The sequence below is a fragment of the Labrus mixtus genome, unplaced genomic scaffold, assembly GCF_963584025.1.
Source record: "Labrus mixtus unplaced genomic scaffold, fLabMix1.1 SCAFFOLD_110, whole genome shotgun sequence".
In the NCBI taxonomy this organism is placed as follows: domain Eukaryota; kingdom Metazoa; phylum Chordata; class Actinopteri; order Labriformes; family Labridae; genus Labrus; species Labrus mixtus.
Window position 1 is genome coordinate 30855 of NW_026870141.1, and position 16646 is coordinate 47500.

A 16646-nucleotide genomic window follows, 5' to 3' on the forward strand; every position below is an offset into this window, starting at 1 on the left:
ACCCTTACCCCTAAACTCTAACTCTCTAACCCTCTAACCCTAACCCCTAAACTCTAACCCTAAACCTAAACCCTCTAACCCTCTATCCCTAAACCCTAAACTCTAACTCTCTAACCCTAACCCTTACCCCTAAACTCTAACTCTCTAACCCTCTAACCCTAACCCCTAAACTCTAACCCTAAACCTAAACCCTCTAACCCTAAACCCTAAACTCTAACTCTCTAACCCTAACCCTAACCCTAAACTCTAACTCTCTAACCCTCTAACCCTAAACCCTAAAGTAGGTCATAAAGTTTAGTTTCAGTTCTGAGTGAAATCTGTCTTTAAAATACCTTCAAGTGAACTGTTGTGTTTTCAATCAGGTACTTCCTGCTTTATCGTTCCTCCAGTTTTAAAGTGTTTAAAAAATATTTCTAAAATGTGGCACATTTTAAAATACATATAAATATGGCTGCCGCCCTCCAAGGACTTAGAATCAACATGTGACATTTGTGTCTTTGACAAATCAAAGACAAAAAAAAGTTTCATAAACTGACCAAAACACAATAAAGTGATTCTTGTTTCTTTCTTACATTGAGCCAGACTAACCATGCAGACTAGAGCTGCACTCCCTGAAGAAGTGTTTTACTTTTGACACCCCTCCCTCACATACAACAAAGAGTTTGTAATGTATCTGATGAATTACAAACCCTGCAAGGCTCAGGTAATTATAAAGCACCGTTTCTGTGCAGTTTATAACCCGTGTGTTCAAATGTTGGAGAGATTCAAATAAAGGAATCCTGATAAGAACTGAGGAACTAGAAAGACGCCTGCAGACCCTCCGCTCTCAGCTGCTTCAATACATTCCTACCTCAAACCATTTATTTGATTCACACTAGTTTTACTTTGACTCTCTTTATTTCATGACCCATCTCTGGTGAATAGATATTTAAAGCCTTGAAATTGAGTGTGTTGTCCTCCCTGTCTCACACACACACATGAACGACACCAACACTGTCACAAACACAACAAAACAAATCTGTTCAGAACAGAGAAACCCAGAGTCCAGCTGCGATTCACCTCAAATCAAAAGTTAAACTGAAAACCACTTCCTGGAGACAAAGCAGGACTTGGTCCTCAGCTGCACCAGACTTTAGATTCAGTTATTAGACTTCCATTTCTATCCCTCTAACCCCCACATCCTGAAATCATTTTTATACATGAGTTGAATTGAAGGTGAGTCGAGGCTGAACTCTGTTAAAAAGGTGATTTTTCATATATAACACAAAGAACCTTCACAAGGCTCTGACCCGTAGTACCTTCAGTATCTATCCTCTTCAAAGTCATTACTGTTTCTTCTCCATGAATCAGCTGATTGGAGGCTGTAAAGGTGATGCAGCTGAAAACCATCCCTCAGCACAGAAAAGGAATAATCTAAGGATTAAGGAAACAAGGATGCAAGGAGGGAAGGAAGGTTTAAATGGGGCCCGGGGATCTGAGGAGCAGCTCTCCTGACCCTCCACTGACAGACGGACAAACAGACATGCAGGTTTGTAAAGCGTCTGTTTAGAAGTGCAATGGGAGCTGATGAAGGGAATTTTGGCTTCATTTATCCTCCTGACCGGCTCTCTGCTGCGGCCAATCTGGGATTTCAACCAATAAGGAGGAGGTGAATGGGATTTGAGGGGGCGGGGCTTGGCTGTAGGTGAGGTAACAGCTAGTGTCCCTCTCTTTGTGAGGAGATGTGGTCCTCCTCAGTCTTTACTGTGACAGAGGAGGCAGGAGCAGGTGGGGGAGAGGAGGTGGAGGAGGAAGGCAGCTCTAGCGGCGTCAGCGTGATCTCTACCTCCCCCCGCTCCTCGTGCAGCGTGGGCAGAGGAAGAGCGGTGTGAGGATGGAGGTGTGCTGCCGCTGTAGCAGCGCTGTTATTGCTCGGTCTCGGAGCTTTCTGGATGACCTCAACCATCGGGGTCCGGCTTGACGCCGCCAGCTCCCAGCTGGGGTTTCCTGGACTCTGGAACAGCAGTAGGGGCCTGTTGTGGTGGTCTGGCTCACCCGCCCCTCCTGGCTGACACTGGACCACTACCCCACGGTGCTCCACCAGCCTGTGAGCTGGGTCCGCTGGAAGGTGGCTCAGAACCAGACTGGACTGGTCCTGAATCACCAGCTCCAGCACGGGCTGCGAGGAGGAGGAAGCTTTCTGTATGACCCCACCCGTGAGGGAGGTGATGATGGGAGGGTGGGAGGGATGAGGAGGAGGGTGAGGCTGTGGAGGAGGAGGACGAGGCGGCGGAAAAGCGTCCTCTGGTCGAGGTTTTCTTGGTCGTCCGCGTTTCCGTTTCACAGGAGGAGTGTTGGAAGCAGAGCCTCCAGAAAGGCCGACAGCGCCGCCGCCTGACGCTAACTCCAAGGGGCGCTTACTCGTGTTTCCTCGTGCTTTCTGTACCACTGAGGTGGGGGCTGCAGGAGGGGGGGCCACCTTCTCCCTCTCATAGAGACATCCCTGAGGCAGAATCATCAAGGGGACAGGAGCACCCTGCTGCTGTGGTAATGTCGCCATGGCGATAACCTTGACTCCACCACCACTGGCAGCAGCAGCGGCAGCAGGGCCTCCTGGTCCAGATGCTCCACCCACACCTGAGGCGTCTTTTGGAGCCAATGACGGCGGAGAGGAGCGGACAGAGAGCTGCGTCTTGTCAGGGATGGAGCTGCGAGGGAGGATTCTGGGTAACTGCTTCATGAAGGCTTCCACCTGCAGCTCAGAGAGTCAGACAGTTAGAAACAACAAACATCGGACTGATTCATGAAAAACAAAGACCACTGAGGAGGAGGAGTCAACGTACAGCAGGACGCAGAGAGGAGGAGGAGGAGGGAGGAGGCAGAGCTTCCAGGGATGAAGGTTTGGCTGCAGCTGATTTGTCTGCTGACGGCTGCTTCAGGTCTCCGAGGTTCTCCTTCTAAAGAGCAGAGAAAGTGATGAGTGTCACAGAACATCTGTAGAACCTGAACCATCACTAATTGAACAGCTGTGATCACCTTCTGCTCAGCGTCGCTCTCAGGTTTATGGACGGCCGGCGTTTTCTTGATGACTTTGTGTGTTTTGGCCGGACCTCCTGCAGACAGACGACACTCAGTTACCCCACCAAACATTTCATTCTTACATTCAGGGAACCAAACTAAAAGGAAAAGGGAACCAAACCAGAGGAACCAAGGGAACCAAAGTTAGGAAAAAGAGATGAAGGACGTTCAGAAATGTTCTATACTTCTTTTTCAATGCTGCGTGTTTAACATAATCAACAGTATTAAAAAGTACTAAAGCTTAGAACACTTGCAGATCTACATGTAGAACACCTGCAGAACTTCATGTAGAACACCTGCAGAACACCTGCAGAACTACATGTAGAACACCTGCAGAACACCTGCAGAACTACATGGAGAACACCTGCAGAACACCTGCAGAACTTCATGTAGAACACCTGCAGAACTACATGTAGAACACCTGCAAAACTACATGTAGAACACCTGCAGAACTACATGTAGAACACCTGCAAAACTACATGTAGAACACCTGCAGAACACCTGCAGAACTACATGGAGAACACCTGCAGAACACCTGCAGAACTTCATGTAGAACACCTGCAGAACTACATGTAGAACACCTGCAGAACAACATGTAGAACACCTGCAGAACACCTGCAGAACTACATGTAGAACACCTGCAGAACACCTGCAGAACTACATGGAGAACACCTGCAGAACTTCATGTAGAACACCTGCAGAACTACATGGAGAACACCTGCAGAACACCTGCAGAACTTCATGTAGAACACCTGCAAAACTACATGTAGAACACCTGCAGAACTACATGTAGAACACCTGCAGAACTACATGGAGAACACCTGCAGAACACCTGCAGAACTTCATGTAGAACACCTGCAGAACTACATGTAGAACACCTGCAGAACTTCATGTAGAACACCTGCAGAACACCTGCAGAACTACATGTAGAACACCTGCAGAACACCTGCAGAACTACATGGAGAACACCTGCAGAACTACATGTAGAACACCTGCAGAACAACATGTAGAACACCTGCAGAACACCTGCAGAACTACATGTAGAACACCTGCAAAACTACATGTAGAACACCTGCAGAACTTCATGTAGAACACCTGCAGAACACCTGCAGAACTACATGGAGAACACCTGCAGAACTACATGGAGAACACCTGCAGAACACCTGCAGAACTACATGGAGAACACCTGCAGAACACCTGCAGAACTTCATGTAGAACACCTGCAGAACTACATGTAGAACACCTGCAAAACTACATGTAGAACACCTGCAAAACTACATGTAGAACACCTGCAGAACACCTGCAGAACTACATGTAGAATACCTGCAGAACACCTGCAGAACTACATGGAGAACACCTGCAGAACTACATGGAGAACACCTGCAGAACACCTGCAGAACTACATGGAGAACACCTGCAGAACACCTGCAGAACTTCATGTAGAACACCTGCAGAACTACATGTAGAACACCTGCAAAACTACATGTAGAACACCTGCAGAACTACATGTAGAACACCTGCAAAACTACATGTAGAACACCTGCAGAACACCTGCAGAACTACATGGAGAACACCTGCAGAACACCTGCAGAACTTCATGTAGAACACCTGCAGAACTACATGTAGAACACCTGCAGAACAACATGTAGAACACCTGCAGAACACCTGCAGAACTACATGTAGAACACCTGCAGAACACCTGCAGAACTACATGGAGAACACCTGCAGAACTTCATGTAGAACACCTGCAGAACTACATGGAGAACACCTGCAGAACACCTGCAGAACTTCATGTAGAACACCTGCAAAACTACATGTAGAACACCTGCAGAACTACATGTAGAACACCTGCAGAACTACATGGAGAACACCTGCAGAACACCTGCAGAACTTCATGTAGAACACCTGCAGAACTACATGTAGAACACCTGCAGAACTTCATGTAGAACACCTGCAGAACACCTGCAGAACTACATGTAGAACACCTGCAGAACACCTGCAGAACTACATGGAGAACACCTGCAGAACTACATGTAGAACACCTGCAGAACAACATGTAGAACACCTGCAGAACACCTGCAGAACTACATGTAGAACACCTGCAAAACTACATGTAGAACACCTGCAGAACTTCATGTAGAACACCTGCAGAACACCTGCAGAACTACATGGAGAACACCTGCAGAACTACATGGAGAACACCTGCAGAACACCTGCAGAACTACATGGAGAACACCTGCAGAACACCTGCAGAACTTCATGTAGAACACCTGCAGAACTACATGTAGAACACCTGCAAAACTACATGTAGAACACCTGCAAAACTACATGTAGAACACCTGCAGAACACCTGCAGAACTACATGTAGAATACCTGCAGAACACCTGCAGAACTACATGGAGAACACCTGCAGAACTACATGGAGAACACCTGCAGAACACCTGCAGAACTACATGGAGAACACCTGCAGAACACCTGCAGAACTTCATGTAGAACACCTGCAGAACTACATGTAGAACACCTGCAAAACTACATGTAGAACACCTGCAGAACTACATGTAGAACACCTGCAAAACTACATGCAGAACACCTGCAGAACACCTGCAGAACTACATGGAGAACACCTGCAGAACACCTGCAGAACTTCATGTAGAACACCTGCAGAACTACATGTAGAACACCTGCAGAACTTCATGTAGAACACCTGCAGAACACCTGCAGAACTACATGTAGAACACCTGCAGAACACCTGCAGAACTACATGGAGAACACCTGCAGAACACCTGCAGAACTTCATGTAGAACACCTGCAGAACTACATGTAGAACACCTGCAGAACAACATGTAGAACACCTGCAGAACTTCATGTAGAACACCTGCAGAACTACATGTAGAACACTTGCAGAACACCTGCAGAACTACATGTAGAACACCTGCAAAACTACACGTAGAACACCTGCAGAACTACATGTAGAACACCTGCAGAACTACATGTAGAACTACATGTAGAACACCTGCAGAACTACATGTAGAACACCTGCAAAACTACATGTAGAACACCTGCAGAACTACATGTAGAACACCTGCAGAACTACATGTAGAACTACATGTAGAACACCTGCAGAACACCTGCAGAACTACATGTAGAACACCTGCAGAACTACATGTAGAACACCTGCAGAACTTCATCATGTAGAATACCTGCAGAACTACATGTAGAACACCTGCAGAACTACATGTAGAACACCTGCAGAACTACATGTAGAACACCTGCAGAACTTCATCATGTAGAATACCTGCAGAACTACATGTAGAACACCTGCAGAACTACATGGAGAACACCTGCAGAACTACATGTAGAACACCTGCAGAATACCTGCAGAACTACATGTAGAACACCTGCAGAACTACATGTAGAACACCTGCAGAATACCTGCAGAACTACATGTAGAACTACATGTAGAACACCTGCAGAACTACATGTAGAACTACATGTAGAACACCTGCAGAACTACATGTAGAATACCTGCAGAACTACATGTAGAACACCTGCAGAACTACATGGAGAACACCTGCAGAACACCTGCAGAACTTCATGTAGAACACCTGCAGAACTACATGTAGAACACCTGCAAAACTACATGTAGAACACCTGCAGAACTTCATGTAGAACACCTGCAGAACACCTGCAGAACTACATGTAGAACACCTGCAGAACACCTGCAGAACTACATGGAGAACACCTGCAGAACACCTGCAGAACTACATGGAGAACACCTGCAGAACACCTGCAGAACTTCATGTAGAACACCTGCAGAACTACATGTAGAACACCTGCAAAACTACATGTAGAACACCTGCAGAACTACATGTAGAACACCTGCAAAACTACATGCAGAACACCTGCAGAACACCTGCAGAACTACATGGAGAACACCTGCAGAACACCTGCAGAACTTCATGTAGAACACCTGCAGAACTACATGTAGAACACCTGCAGAACTTCATGTAGAACACCTGCAGAACACCTGCAGAACTACATGTAGAACACCTGCAGAACACCTGCAGAACTACATGGAGAACACCTGCAGAACACCTGCAGAACTTCATGTAGAACACCTGCAGAACTACATGTAGAACACCTGCAGAACAACATGTAGAACACCTGCAGAACACCTGCAGAACTTCATGTAGAACACCTGCAGAACTACATGTAGAACACTTGCAGAACACCTGCAGAACTACATGTAGAACACCTGCAAAACTACACGTAGAACACCTGCAGAACTACATGTAGAACACCTGCAGAACTACATGTAGAACTACATGTAGAACACCTGCAGAACTACATGTAGAACACCTGCAAAACTACATGTAGAACACCTGCAGAACTACATGTAGAACACCTGCAGAACTACATGTAGAACTACATGTAGAACACCTGCAGAACACCTGCAGAACTACATGTAGAACACCTGCAGAACTACATGTAGAACACCTGCAGAACTTCATCATGTAGAATACCTGCAGAACTACATGTAGAACACCTGCAGAACTACATGTAGAACACCTGCAGAACTACATGTAGAACACCTGCAGAACTTCATCATGTAGAATACCTGCAGAACTACATGTAGAACTACATGTAGAACTACATGTAGAACACCTGCAGAACTACATGTAGAACACCTGCAGAACACCTGCAGAACTACATGGAGAACACCTGCAGAACTACATGTAGAACACCTGCAGAACACCTGCAGAACTACATGGAGAACACCTGCAGAACTACATGTAGAACACCTGCAGAATACCTGCAGAACTACATGTAGAACACCTGCAGAACTACATGTAGAACACCTGCAGAATACCTGCAGAACTACATGTAGAACTACATGTAGAACACCTGCAGAACTACATGTAGAACTACATGTAGAACACCTGCAGAACTACATGTAGAATACCTGCAGAACTACATGTAGAACACCTGCAGAACTACATGGAGAACACCTGCAGAACACCTGCAGAACTTCATGTAGAACACCTGCAGAACTACATGTAGAACACCTGCAGAACTACATGTAGAACACCTGCAGAATACCTGCAGAACTACATGTAGAACTACATGTAGAACACCTGCAGAACTACATGTAGAATACCTGCAGAACTACATGTAGAACACCTGCAGAACTACATGTAGAATACCTGCAGAACTACATGTAGAACACCTGCAGAACACTGTTTTGTGTGTTTGTGTGTTTGTGTGTTTTCTGTGTTTGTGTGTTTGTGTGTTTGTGTGTTTGTGTTTTCTGTGTTTGTGTGTTTGTGTTTTGTGTGTTTGTGTGTTTGTGTGTTTTCTGTGTTTGTGTGTTTTGTGTGTTTTGTGTGTTTTGTGTGTTTGTGTGTTTTGTGTGTTTGTGTGTTTTGTGTGTTTGTGTGTTTTCTGTGTTTTCTGTGTTTTCTGTGTTTGTGTGTTTTCTGTGTTTGTGTGTTTCTTTGTTTTCTGTGTTTGTGTGTTTGTGTGTTTGTGTGTTTTCTGTGTTTTGTGTGTTTGTGTGTTTGTGTGTTTTCTGTGTTTTCTGTGTTTTGTGTGTTTTGTGTGTTTTGTGTGTTTGTGTGTTTGTGTGTTTTCTGCGTTTTGTGTGTTTGTGTGTTTTCTGTGTTTTGTGTGTTTGTGTGTTTTGTGTGTTTGTGTGTTTTCTGTGTTTGTGTGTTTTCTGTGTTTTGTATGTTTGTGTGTTTTGTGTGTGTTTGTGTGTTTTGTGTGTTTGTGTGTTTGTGTGTTTTGTATGTTTGTGTGTTTTGTATGTTTGTGTGTTTTGTATGTTTGTGTGTTTTGTGTGTTTGTGTGTTTGTGTGTTTTGTGTGTTTTGTATGTTTGTGTTTTGTATGTTTGTGTGTTTTGCGTGTTTTGTATGTTTGTGTGTTTTGTGTGTTTGTGTGTTTGTGTGTTTTGTGTGTTTTGTATGTTTGTGTGTTTTGTATGTTTGTGTGTTTTGCGTGTTTGTGTGTTTGTGTGTTTTGTGTGTTTTGTATGTTTGTGTGTTTTGTGTGTGTTTGTGTGTTTGTGTGTTTGTGTGTTTGTGTGTTTTGTGTGTTTGTGTGTTTGTGTGTTTTGTGTTTTTGTGTGTTTGTGTGTTTTCTGTGTTTGTGTGTTTGTGTGTTTTCTGTGTTTGTGTGTTTGTGTGTTTTCTGCGTTTTGTGTGTTTGTGTGTTTTCTGTGTTTTGTGTGTTTGTGTGTTTTGTGTGTTTGTGTGTTTTCTGTGTTTGTGTGTTTTGTGTGTTTTGTATGTTTGTGTGTTTTGTGTGTGTTTGTGTGTTTTGTGTGTTTGTGTGTTTGTGTGTTTTGTGTGTTTTGTATGTTTGTGTGTTTTGTATGTTTGTGTGTTTTGTATGTTTGTGTGTTTTGTGTGTTTGTGTGTTTGTGTGTTTTGTGTGTTTTGTATGTTTGTGTTTTGTATGTTTGTGTGTTTTGCGTGTTTTGTATGTTTGTGTGTTTTGTGTGTTTGTGTGTTTGTGTGTTTTGTGTGTTTTGTATGTTTGTGTGTTTTGTATGTTTGTGTGTTTTGCGTGTTTGTGTGTTTGTGTGTTTTGTGTGTTTTGTATGTTTGTGTGTGTTTGTGTGTTTGTGTGTTTGTGTGTTTGTGTGTTTTGTGTGTTTGTGTGTTTGTGTGTTTGTGTGTTTTGTGTGTTTGTGTGTTTGTGTGTTTTCTGTGTTTGTGTGTTTGTGTGTTGTGTGTTTGTGTGTTTGTGTGTTTTCGTGTTTGTGTGTTTGTGTGTTTGTGTGTTTGTGTGTTTTGTGTTTTTGTGTGTTTATGTGTTTTCTGTGTTTGTGTGTTTTGTGTGTTTTGTATGTTTGTGTTTTGTATGTTTGTGTGTTTTGCGTGTTTTGTATGTTTGTGTGTTTTGTGTGTTTGTGTGTTTGTGTGTTTTGTGTGTTTTGTATGTTTGTGTGTTTTGTATGTTTGTGTGTTTTGCGTGTTTGTGTGTTTGTGTGTTTTGTGTGTTTTGTATGTTTGTGTGTTTGTGTGTTTGTGTGTTTGTGTGTTTGTGTGTTTTGTGTGTTTGTGTGTTTTGTGTTTTCTGTGTTTGTGTGTTTGTGTGTTGTGTGTTTGTGTGTTTGTGTGTTTTCGTGTTTGTGTGTTTGTGTGTTTGTGTGTTTGTGTGTTTTCTGTGTTTGTGTGTTTGTGTGTTTTCTACGTTTTGTGTGTTTGTGTGTTTTCTGTGTTTTGTGTGTTTGTGTGTTTTGTGTGTTTGTGTGTTTTCTGTGTTTGTGTGTTTTGTGTGTTTTGTATGTTTGTGTGTTTTGTGTGTGTTTGTGTGTTTTGTGTGTTTGTGTGTTTGTGTGTTTTGTGTGTTTTGTATGTTTGTGTTTTGTATGTTTGTGTGTTTTGCGTGTTTTGTATGTTTGTGTGTTTTGTGTGTTTGTGTGTTTGTGTGTTTTGTGTGTTTTGTATGTTTGTGTGTTTTGTATGTTTGTGTGTTTTGCGTGTTTGTGTGTTTGTGTGTTTTGTATGTTTGTGTGTTTGTGTGTTTGTGTGTTTTGTGTGTTTGTGTGTTTGTGTGTTTTGTGTTTTTGTGTGTTTGTGTGTTTTCTGTGTTTGTGTGTTTGTGTGTTTTGTGTGTTTCTGTGTTTGTGTGTTTTCGTGTTTGTGTGTTTGTGTGTTTGTGTGTTTGTGTGTTTTCTGTGTTTTGTGTTTTATGTGTTTTGTGTGTTTTGTGTGTTTTGTGTGTTTGTGTGTTTTCTGTGTTTGTGTGTTTGTGTGTTTTGTGTGTTTGTGTGTTTTCTGTGTTTGTGTGTTTGTGTTTTCTGTGTTTGTGTGTTTTGTGTGTTTTGTGTGTTTTGTGTGTTTTGTCTGTTTTGTGTGTTTTGTGTGTTTGTGTGTTTTGTGTGTTTGTGTGTTTTGTGTGTTTTGTCTGTTTTGTGTGTTTTCTGTGTTTGTGTGTTTTCTGTGTTTTCTGTGTTTGTGTGTTTTCTGTGTTTGTGTTTTCTGTGTTTTCTGTGTGTGTTTTCTGTGTTTGTATGTTTGTGTGTTTTGTGTGTTTGTGTGTTTGTGTGTTTGTGTGTTTTGTGTGTTTGTGTGTTTGTGTGTTTGTGTGTTTTCTGTGTTTTGTATGTTTGTGTGTTTGTGTGTTTGTGTGTTTGTGTGTGTTTGTGTGTTTGTGTGTTTGTGTGTGTTTTGTGTGTTTTGTATGTTTGTGTGTTTGTGTGTTTGTGTGTTTGTGTGTTTTGTGTGTTTTGTATGTTTGTGTGTTTTGTGTGTTTGTGTGTTTGTGTGTGTTTGTGTGTGTTTGTGTGTTTGTGTGTTTGTGTGTGTTTGTGTGTTTTGCGTGTTTTGTATGTTTGTGTGTTTTGCGTGTTTGTGTGTTTTGTATGTTTGTGTGTTTTGCGTGTTTTGTATGTTTGTGTGTTTTGTGTGTTTGTGTGTTTTGTGTGTTTTGTGTGTTTTGTGTGTTTTGTGTGTTTGTGTGTTTTCTGTGTTTGTGTGTTTTGTGTTTTGTGTGTTTGTGTGTTTTGTGTTTGTGTGTTTGTGTGTTTGTGTGTTTGTGTGTTTTGTGTGTTTGTGTGTTTTGTGTGTTTGTGTGTTTTGTGTGTTTTGTGTGTTTGTGTGTTTTGTGTGTTTTGTGTGTTTTGTGTGTTTGTGTGTTTGTGTGTTTTCTGTTTGTGTGTTTGTGTGTTTTGTGTGTTTGTGTGTTTTGTGTGTTTGTGTGTTTTCTGTGTTTGTGTGTTTTGTGTGTTTTGTGTGTTTTGTGTGTTTGTGTGTTTTGTGTGTTTGTGTGTTTTCTGTGTTTGTGTGTTTTCTGTGTGTGTTTTGTGTGTTTTGTGTGTTTGTGTGTTTGTGTGTTTGTGTGTTTCGTGTGTTTGTGTGTTTGTGTGTTTGTGTGTTTTGTATGTTTGTGTGTTTTGTGTGTTTTGTGTGTTTTGTATGTTTGTGTGTTTTGTGTGTTTTGCGTGTTTGTGTGTTTTGTGTGTTTTGTGTGTTTTGTGTGTTTGTGTGTTTTCTGTGTTTGTGTGTTTTGTGTTTGTGTGTTTGTGTGTTTTGTGTGTTTGTGTGTTTTGTGTGTTTGTGTGTTTTCTGTGTTTTGTGTGTTTGCGTGTTTGTGTGTTTGTGTGTTTGTGTGTTTTGTGTGTTTTGTGTGTTTGTGTGTTTTGTGTGTTTGCGTGTTTGTGTGTTTGTGTGTTTTGTGTGTTTGTGTGTTTTGTGTGTTTTGTGTGTTTCTGTGTTTTGTGTGTTTGCGTGTTTGTGTGTTTGTGTGTTTGTGTGTTTTGTGTGTTTTGCGTGTTTGTGTGTTTGTGTGTTTTGCGTGTTTGTGTGTTTGTGTGTTTGTGTGTTTTGTGTGTTTGTGTGTTTTGTGTGTTTGTGTGTTTTGTGTGTTTTGTGTGTTTGTGTGTTTTGTATGTTTGTGTTTTGCGTGTTTGTGTGTTTGTGTGTTTTGTGTGTTTTGTATGTTTGTGTGTTTTGCGTGTTTGTGTGTTTTGTGTGTTTTGTATGTTTGTGTGTTTTGTATGTTTGTGTGTTTTGTATGTTTGTGTGTTTTGCGTGTTTGCGTGTTTGTGTGTTTTGTATGTTTGTGTGTTTTGCGTGTTTGTGTGTTTTGTATGTTTGTGTGTTTTGCGTGTTTGTGTGTTTGTGTGTGTGTGTGTGTTTTGTATGTTTGTGTGTTTTGCGTGTTTGTGTGTTTTGTGTGTTTTGTATGTTTGTGTGTTTTGTATGTTTGTGTTTTCTGTGTTTGTGTGTTTTGTGTGTTTGTGTGTTTTGTATGTTTGTGTGTTTTGTGTGTTTTGTGTGTTTTGTGTGTTTTGTATGTTTGTGTGTTTTGCGTGTTTGTGTGTTTGTGTGTTTTGTGTGTTTTGTGTGTTTTGTGTGTTTTGTGTGTTTGTGTGTTTTCTGTGTTTGTGTTTTGTGTGTTTGTGTGTTTGCGTGTTTGTGTGTTTTGTATGTTTGTGTGTTTTGCGTGTTTGTGTGTTTGTGTGTTTTGTGTGTGTGTGTGTTTTGTATGTTTGTGTGTTTTGTATGTTTGTGTGTTTTGCGTGTTTGCGTGTTTGTGTGTTTGTGTGTTTGTGTGTTTGTGTGTTTGTATGTTTGTGTGTTTTGCGTGTTTGTGTGTTTGCGTGTTTGTGTGTTTTGTATGTTTGTGTGTTTTGCGTGTTTGTGTGTTTTGTGTGTTTGTGTGTTTGTGTGTTTGTGTGTTTTGTATGTTTGTGTGTTTTGTGTGTTTGTGTGTTTTGTGTGTTTGTGTGTTTTGTGTGTTTGTGTGTTTTGTGTGTTTGTGTGTTTGTATGTTTGTGTGTTTTGCGTGTTTGTGTGTTTGCGTGTTTTGTGTGTTTGTGTGTTTGTGTGTTTTGTATGTTTGTGTGTTTTGTGTGTTTGTGTGTTTTGTGTGTTTGCGTGTTTGTGTGTTTTGTATGTTTGTGTGTTTTGCGTGTTTGTGTGTTTTGTGTGTTTGTGTGTTTGTGTGTTTGTGTGTTTTGTATGTTTGTGTGTTTTGTGTGTTTGTGTGTTTTGTGTGTTTGTGTGTGTTTGTGTGTTTGTGTGTTTTGTGTGTTTGTGTGTTTTGTGTGTTTGTGTGTTTTGTGTGTTTGTGTGTTTGTATGTTTGTGTGTTTTGCGTGTTTGTGTGTTTGCGTGTTTGTGTGTTTTGTATGTTTGTGTGTTTTGCGTGTTTGTGTGTTTTGTGTGTTTGTGTGTTTGTGTGTTTGTGTGTTTTGTATGTTTGTGTGTTTTGTGTGTTTGTGTGTTTTGTGTGTTTGTGTGTTTTGTGTGTTTGTGTGTTTTGTGTGTTTGTGTGTTTGTATGTTTGTGTGTTTTGCGTGTTTGTGTGTTTGCGTGTTTTGTGTGTTTGTGTGTTTGTGTGTTTTGTATGTTTGTGTGTTTTGTGTGTTTGTGTGTTTTGTGTGTTTGCGTGTTTGTGTGTTTTGTATGTTTGTGTGTTTTGCGTGTTTGTGTGTTTTGTGTGTTTGTGTGTTTGTGTGTTTGTGTGTTTTGTATGTTTGTGTGTTTTGTGTGTTTGTGTGTTTTGTGTGTTTGTGTGTGTTTGTGTGTTTGTGTGTTTTGTGTGTTTGTGTGTTTTGTGTGTTTGTGTGTTTTGTGTGTTTGTGTGTTTGTATGTTTGTGTGTTTTGCGTGTTTGTGTGTTTGCGTGTTTGTGTGTTTTGTATGTTTGTGTGTTTTGCGTGTTTGTGTGTTTGTGTGTTTTGTGTGTTTGTGTGTTTGCGTGTTTGTATGTTTGTGTGTTTGTATGTTTGCGTGTTTGTGTGTTTGTGTGTTTTGTGTGTGTGTGTGTTTTGTATGTTTGTGTGTTTTGTATGTTTGTGTGTTTTGCGTGTTTGCGTGTTTGTGTGTTTGTGTGTTTGTGTGTTTTGTATGTTTGTGTGTTTTGCGTGTTTGTGTGTTTTGTATGTTTGTGTGTTTTGCGTGTTTGTGTGTTTGTGTGTTTTGTGTGTTTTGTATGTTTGTGTGTTTTGCGTGTTTGTGTGTTTTGTATGTTTGTGTGTTTTGTATGTTTGTGTGTTTTCTGTGTTTGTGTGTTTTGCGTGTTTGTGTGTTTTGTATGTTTGTGTGTTTTGTATGTTTGTGTGTTTTGTGTGTTTGTGTGTTTTGTATGTTTGTGTGTTTTGTGTGTTTGTGTGTTTGTGTGTTTTGTATGTTTGTGTGTTTTGTGTGTTTGTGTGTTTTGCGTGTTTGTGTGTTTTGTATGTTTGTGTGTTTTGCGTGTTTGTGTGTTTGTGTGTTTTGTGTGTTTGTGTGTTTTGTATGTTTGTGTGTTTTGCGTGTTTGTGTGTTTGTGTGTTTTGTGTGTTTGTGTGTTTTGTATGTTTGTGTGTTTTGCGTGTTTGTGTGTTTTGTATGTTTGTGTGTTTTGCGTGTTTGTGTGTTTGTGTGTTTTGTGTGTTTGTGTGTTTTGTATGTTTGTGTGTTTGTGTGTTTGTATGTTTGTGTGTTTTGTGTGTTTGTGTGTTTTGTATGTTTGTGTGTTTTGCGTGTTTGTGTGTTTGTGTGTTTTGTGTGTGTGTGTGTTTTGTATGTTTGTGTGTTTTGTATGTTTGTGTGTTTGTATGTTTGTGTGTTTTGTGTGTTTGTGTGTTTGCGTGTTTGTGTGTTTTGTATGTTTGTGTGTTTTGCGTGTTTGTGTGTTTGTGTGTTTTGTGTGTGTGTGTGTTTTGTATGTTTGTGTTTTGTATGTTTGTGTGTTTTGCGTGTTTGCGTGTTTGTGTGTTTGTGTGTTTGTGTGTTTGTGTGTTTGTATGTTTGTGTGTTTGTGTGTTTTGTATGTTTGTGTGTTTTGCGTGTTTGTGTGTTTGTGTGTTTTGTGTGTTTGTGTGTTTGTGTGTTTTGTATGTTTGTGTGTTTTGCGTGTTTGTGTGTTTTGTGTGTTTGTGTGTTTTGTGTGTTTGTGTGTTTTGTGTGTTTGTGTGTTTTGTGTGTTTGTGTGTTTGTGTGTTTGCGTGTTTGTATGTTTGTGTGTTTGTATGTTTGCGTGTTTTGTGTGTTTGTGTGTTTGCGTGTTTGTATGTTTGTGTGTTTGTATGTTTGCGTGTTTGTGTGTTTGTGTGTTTTGTGTGTTTTGTGTGTTTTGTGTGTTTGTGTGTTTGTGTGTTTTGTGTGTTTTGTGTGTTTGTGTGTTTGTGTGTTTTGTGTGTTTTGTATGTTTGTGTGTTTTGTGTGTTTGTGTGTTTGTGTGTTTTGTGTGTTTTGTGTGTTTGTGTGTTTGTGTGTTTTGTGTGTTTTGTATGTTTGTGTGTTTTGTATGTTTGTGTGTTTTGCGTGTTTGCGTGTTTGTGTGTTTGTGTGTTTGTGTGTTTTGTATGTTTGTGTGTTTTGCGTGTTTGTGTGTTTTGTATGTTTGTGTGTTTTGTGTGTTTGTATGTTTGTGTGTTTTGCGTGTTTGTGTGTTTTGTATGTTTGTGTGTTTTGTGTGTTTTGTATGTTTGTGTGTTTTGTATGTTTGTGTGTTTGTGTGTTTGTATGTTTGTGTGTTTTGTGTGTTTGTGTGTTTTGTATGTTTGTGTGTTTGTATGTTTGTGTGTTTGTATGTTTGCGTGTTTGTGTGTTTGTGTGTTTTGTGTGTGTGTGTGTTTTGTATGTTTGTGTGTTTTGCGTGTTTGCGTGTTTGTGTGTTTGTGTGTTTGTGTGTTTTGTATGTTTGTGTGTTTTGCGTGTTTGTGTGTTTTGTATGTTTGTGTGTTTTGCGTGTTTGTGTGTTTGTGTGTTTTGTATGTTTGTATGTTTGTGTGTTTTGTGTGTGTGTGTGTTTTGTATGTTTGTGTGTTTTGTATGTTTGTGTGTTTTGCGTGTTTGCGTGTTTGTGTGTTTGTGTGTTTGTGTGTTTTGTGTGTTTTGTGTGTTTGTGTGTTTGTGTGTTTTGTATGTTTGTGTGTTTTGCGTGTTTGTGTGTTTTGTATGTTTGTGTGTTTTGCGTGTTTGTGTGTTTGTGTGTTTGTGTGTTTTGTGTGTTTTGTGTGTTTGTGTGTTTGTGTGTTTTGTATGTTTGTGTGTTTTGCGTGTTTGTGTGTTTTGTATGTTTGTGTGTTTTGCGTGTTTGTGTGTTTGTGTGTTTGTGTGTGTGTTCTTTAGACAGTGTGCAGGACT

The 16646-nt window shown here is 40.7% G+C and overlaps 1 protein-coding gene across 3 annotated transcripts in view; it reads right to left on the bottom strand.

The window, feature by feature from the left end:
- The window catches only part of rfx5 (regulatory factor X, 5), a 72591-nt gene that overhangs the window by 5229 nt on the left and 50716 nt on the right, over positions 1-16646 (bottom strand). For 2 of the 3 annotated variants that reach the window (XM_061033570.1, XM_061033568.1), the window contains exons 9-11: positions 3016-3092; positions 2823-2936; positions 206-2731 (exon numbers count right to left, since the gene is read on the bottom strand). In XM_061033570.1, the coding sequence (XP_060889553.1) occupies positions 1697-2731; positions 2823-2936; positions 3016-3092 (1226 nt within the window). In that variant the 3' untranslated portion in view covers positions 206-1696. The remainder of the gene's footprint in view (positions 1-205; positions 2732-2822; positions 2937-3015; positions 3093-16646) is intronic. The other variant, XM_061033569.1, reaches the window with a different exon arrangement.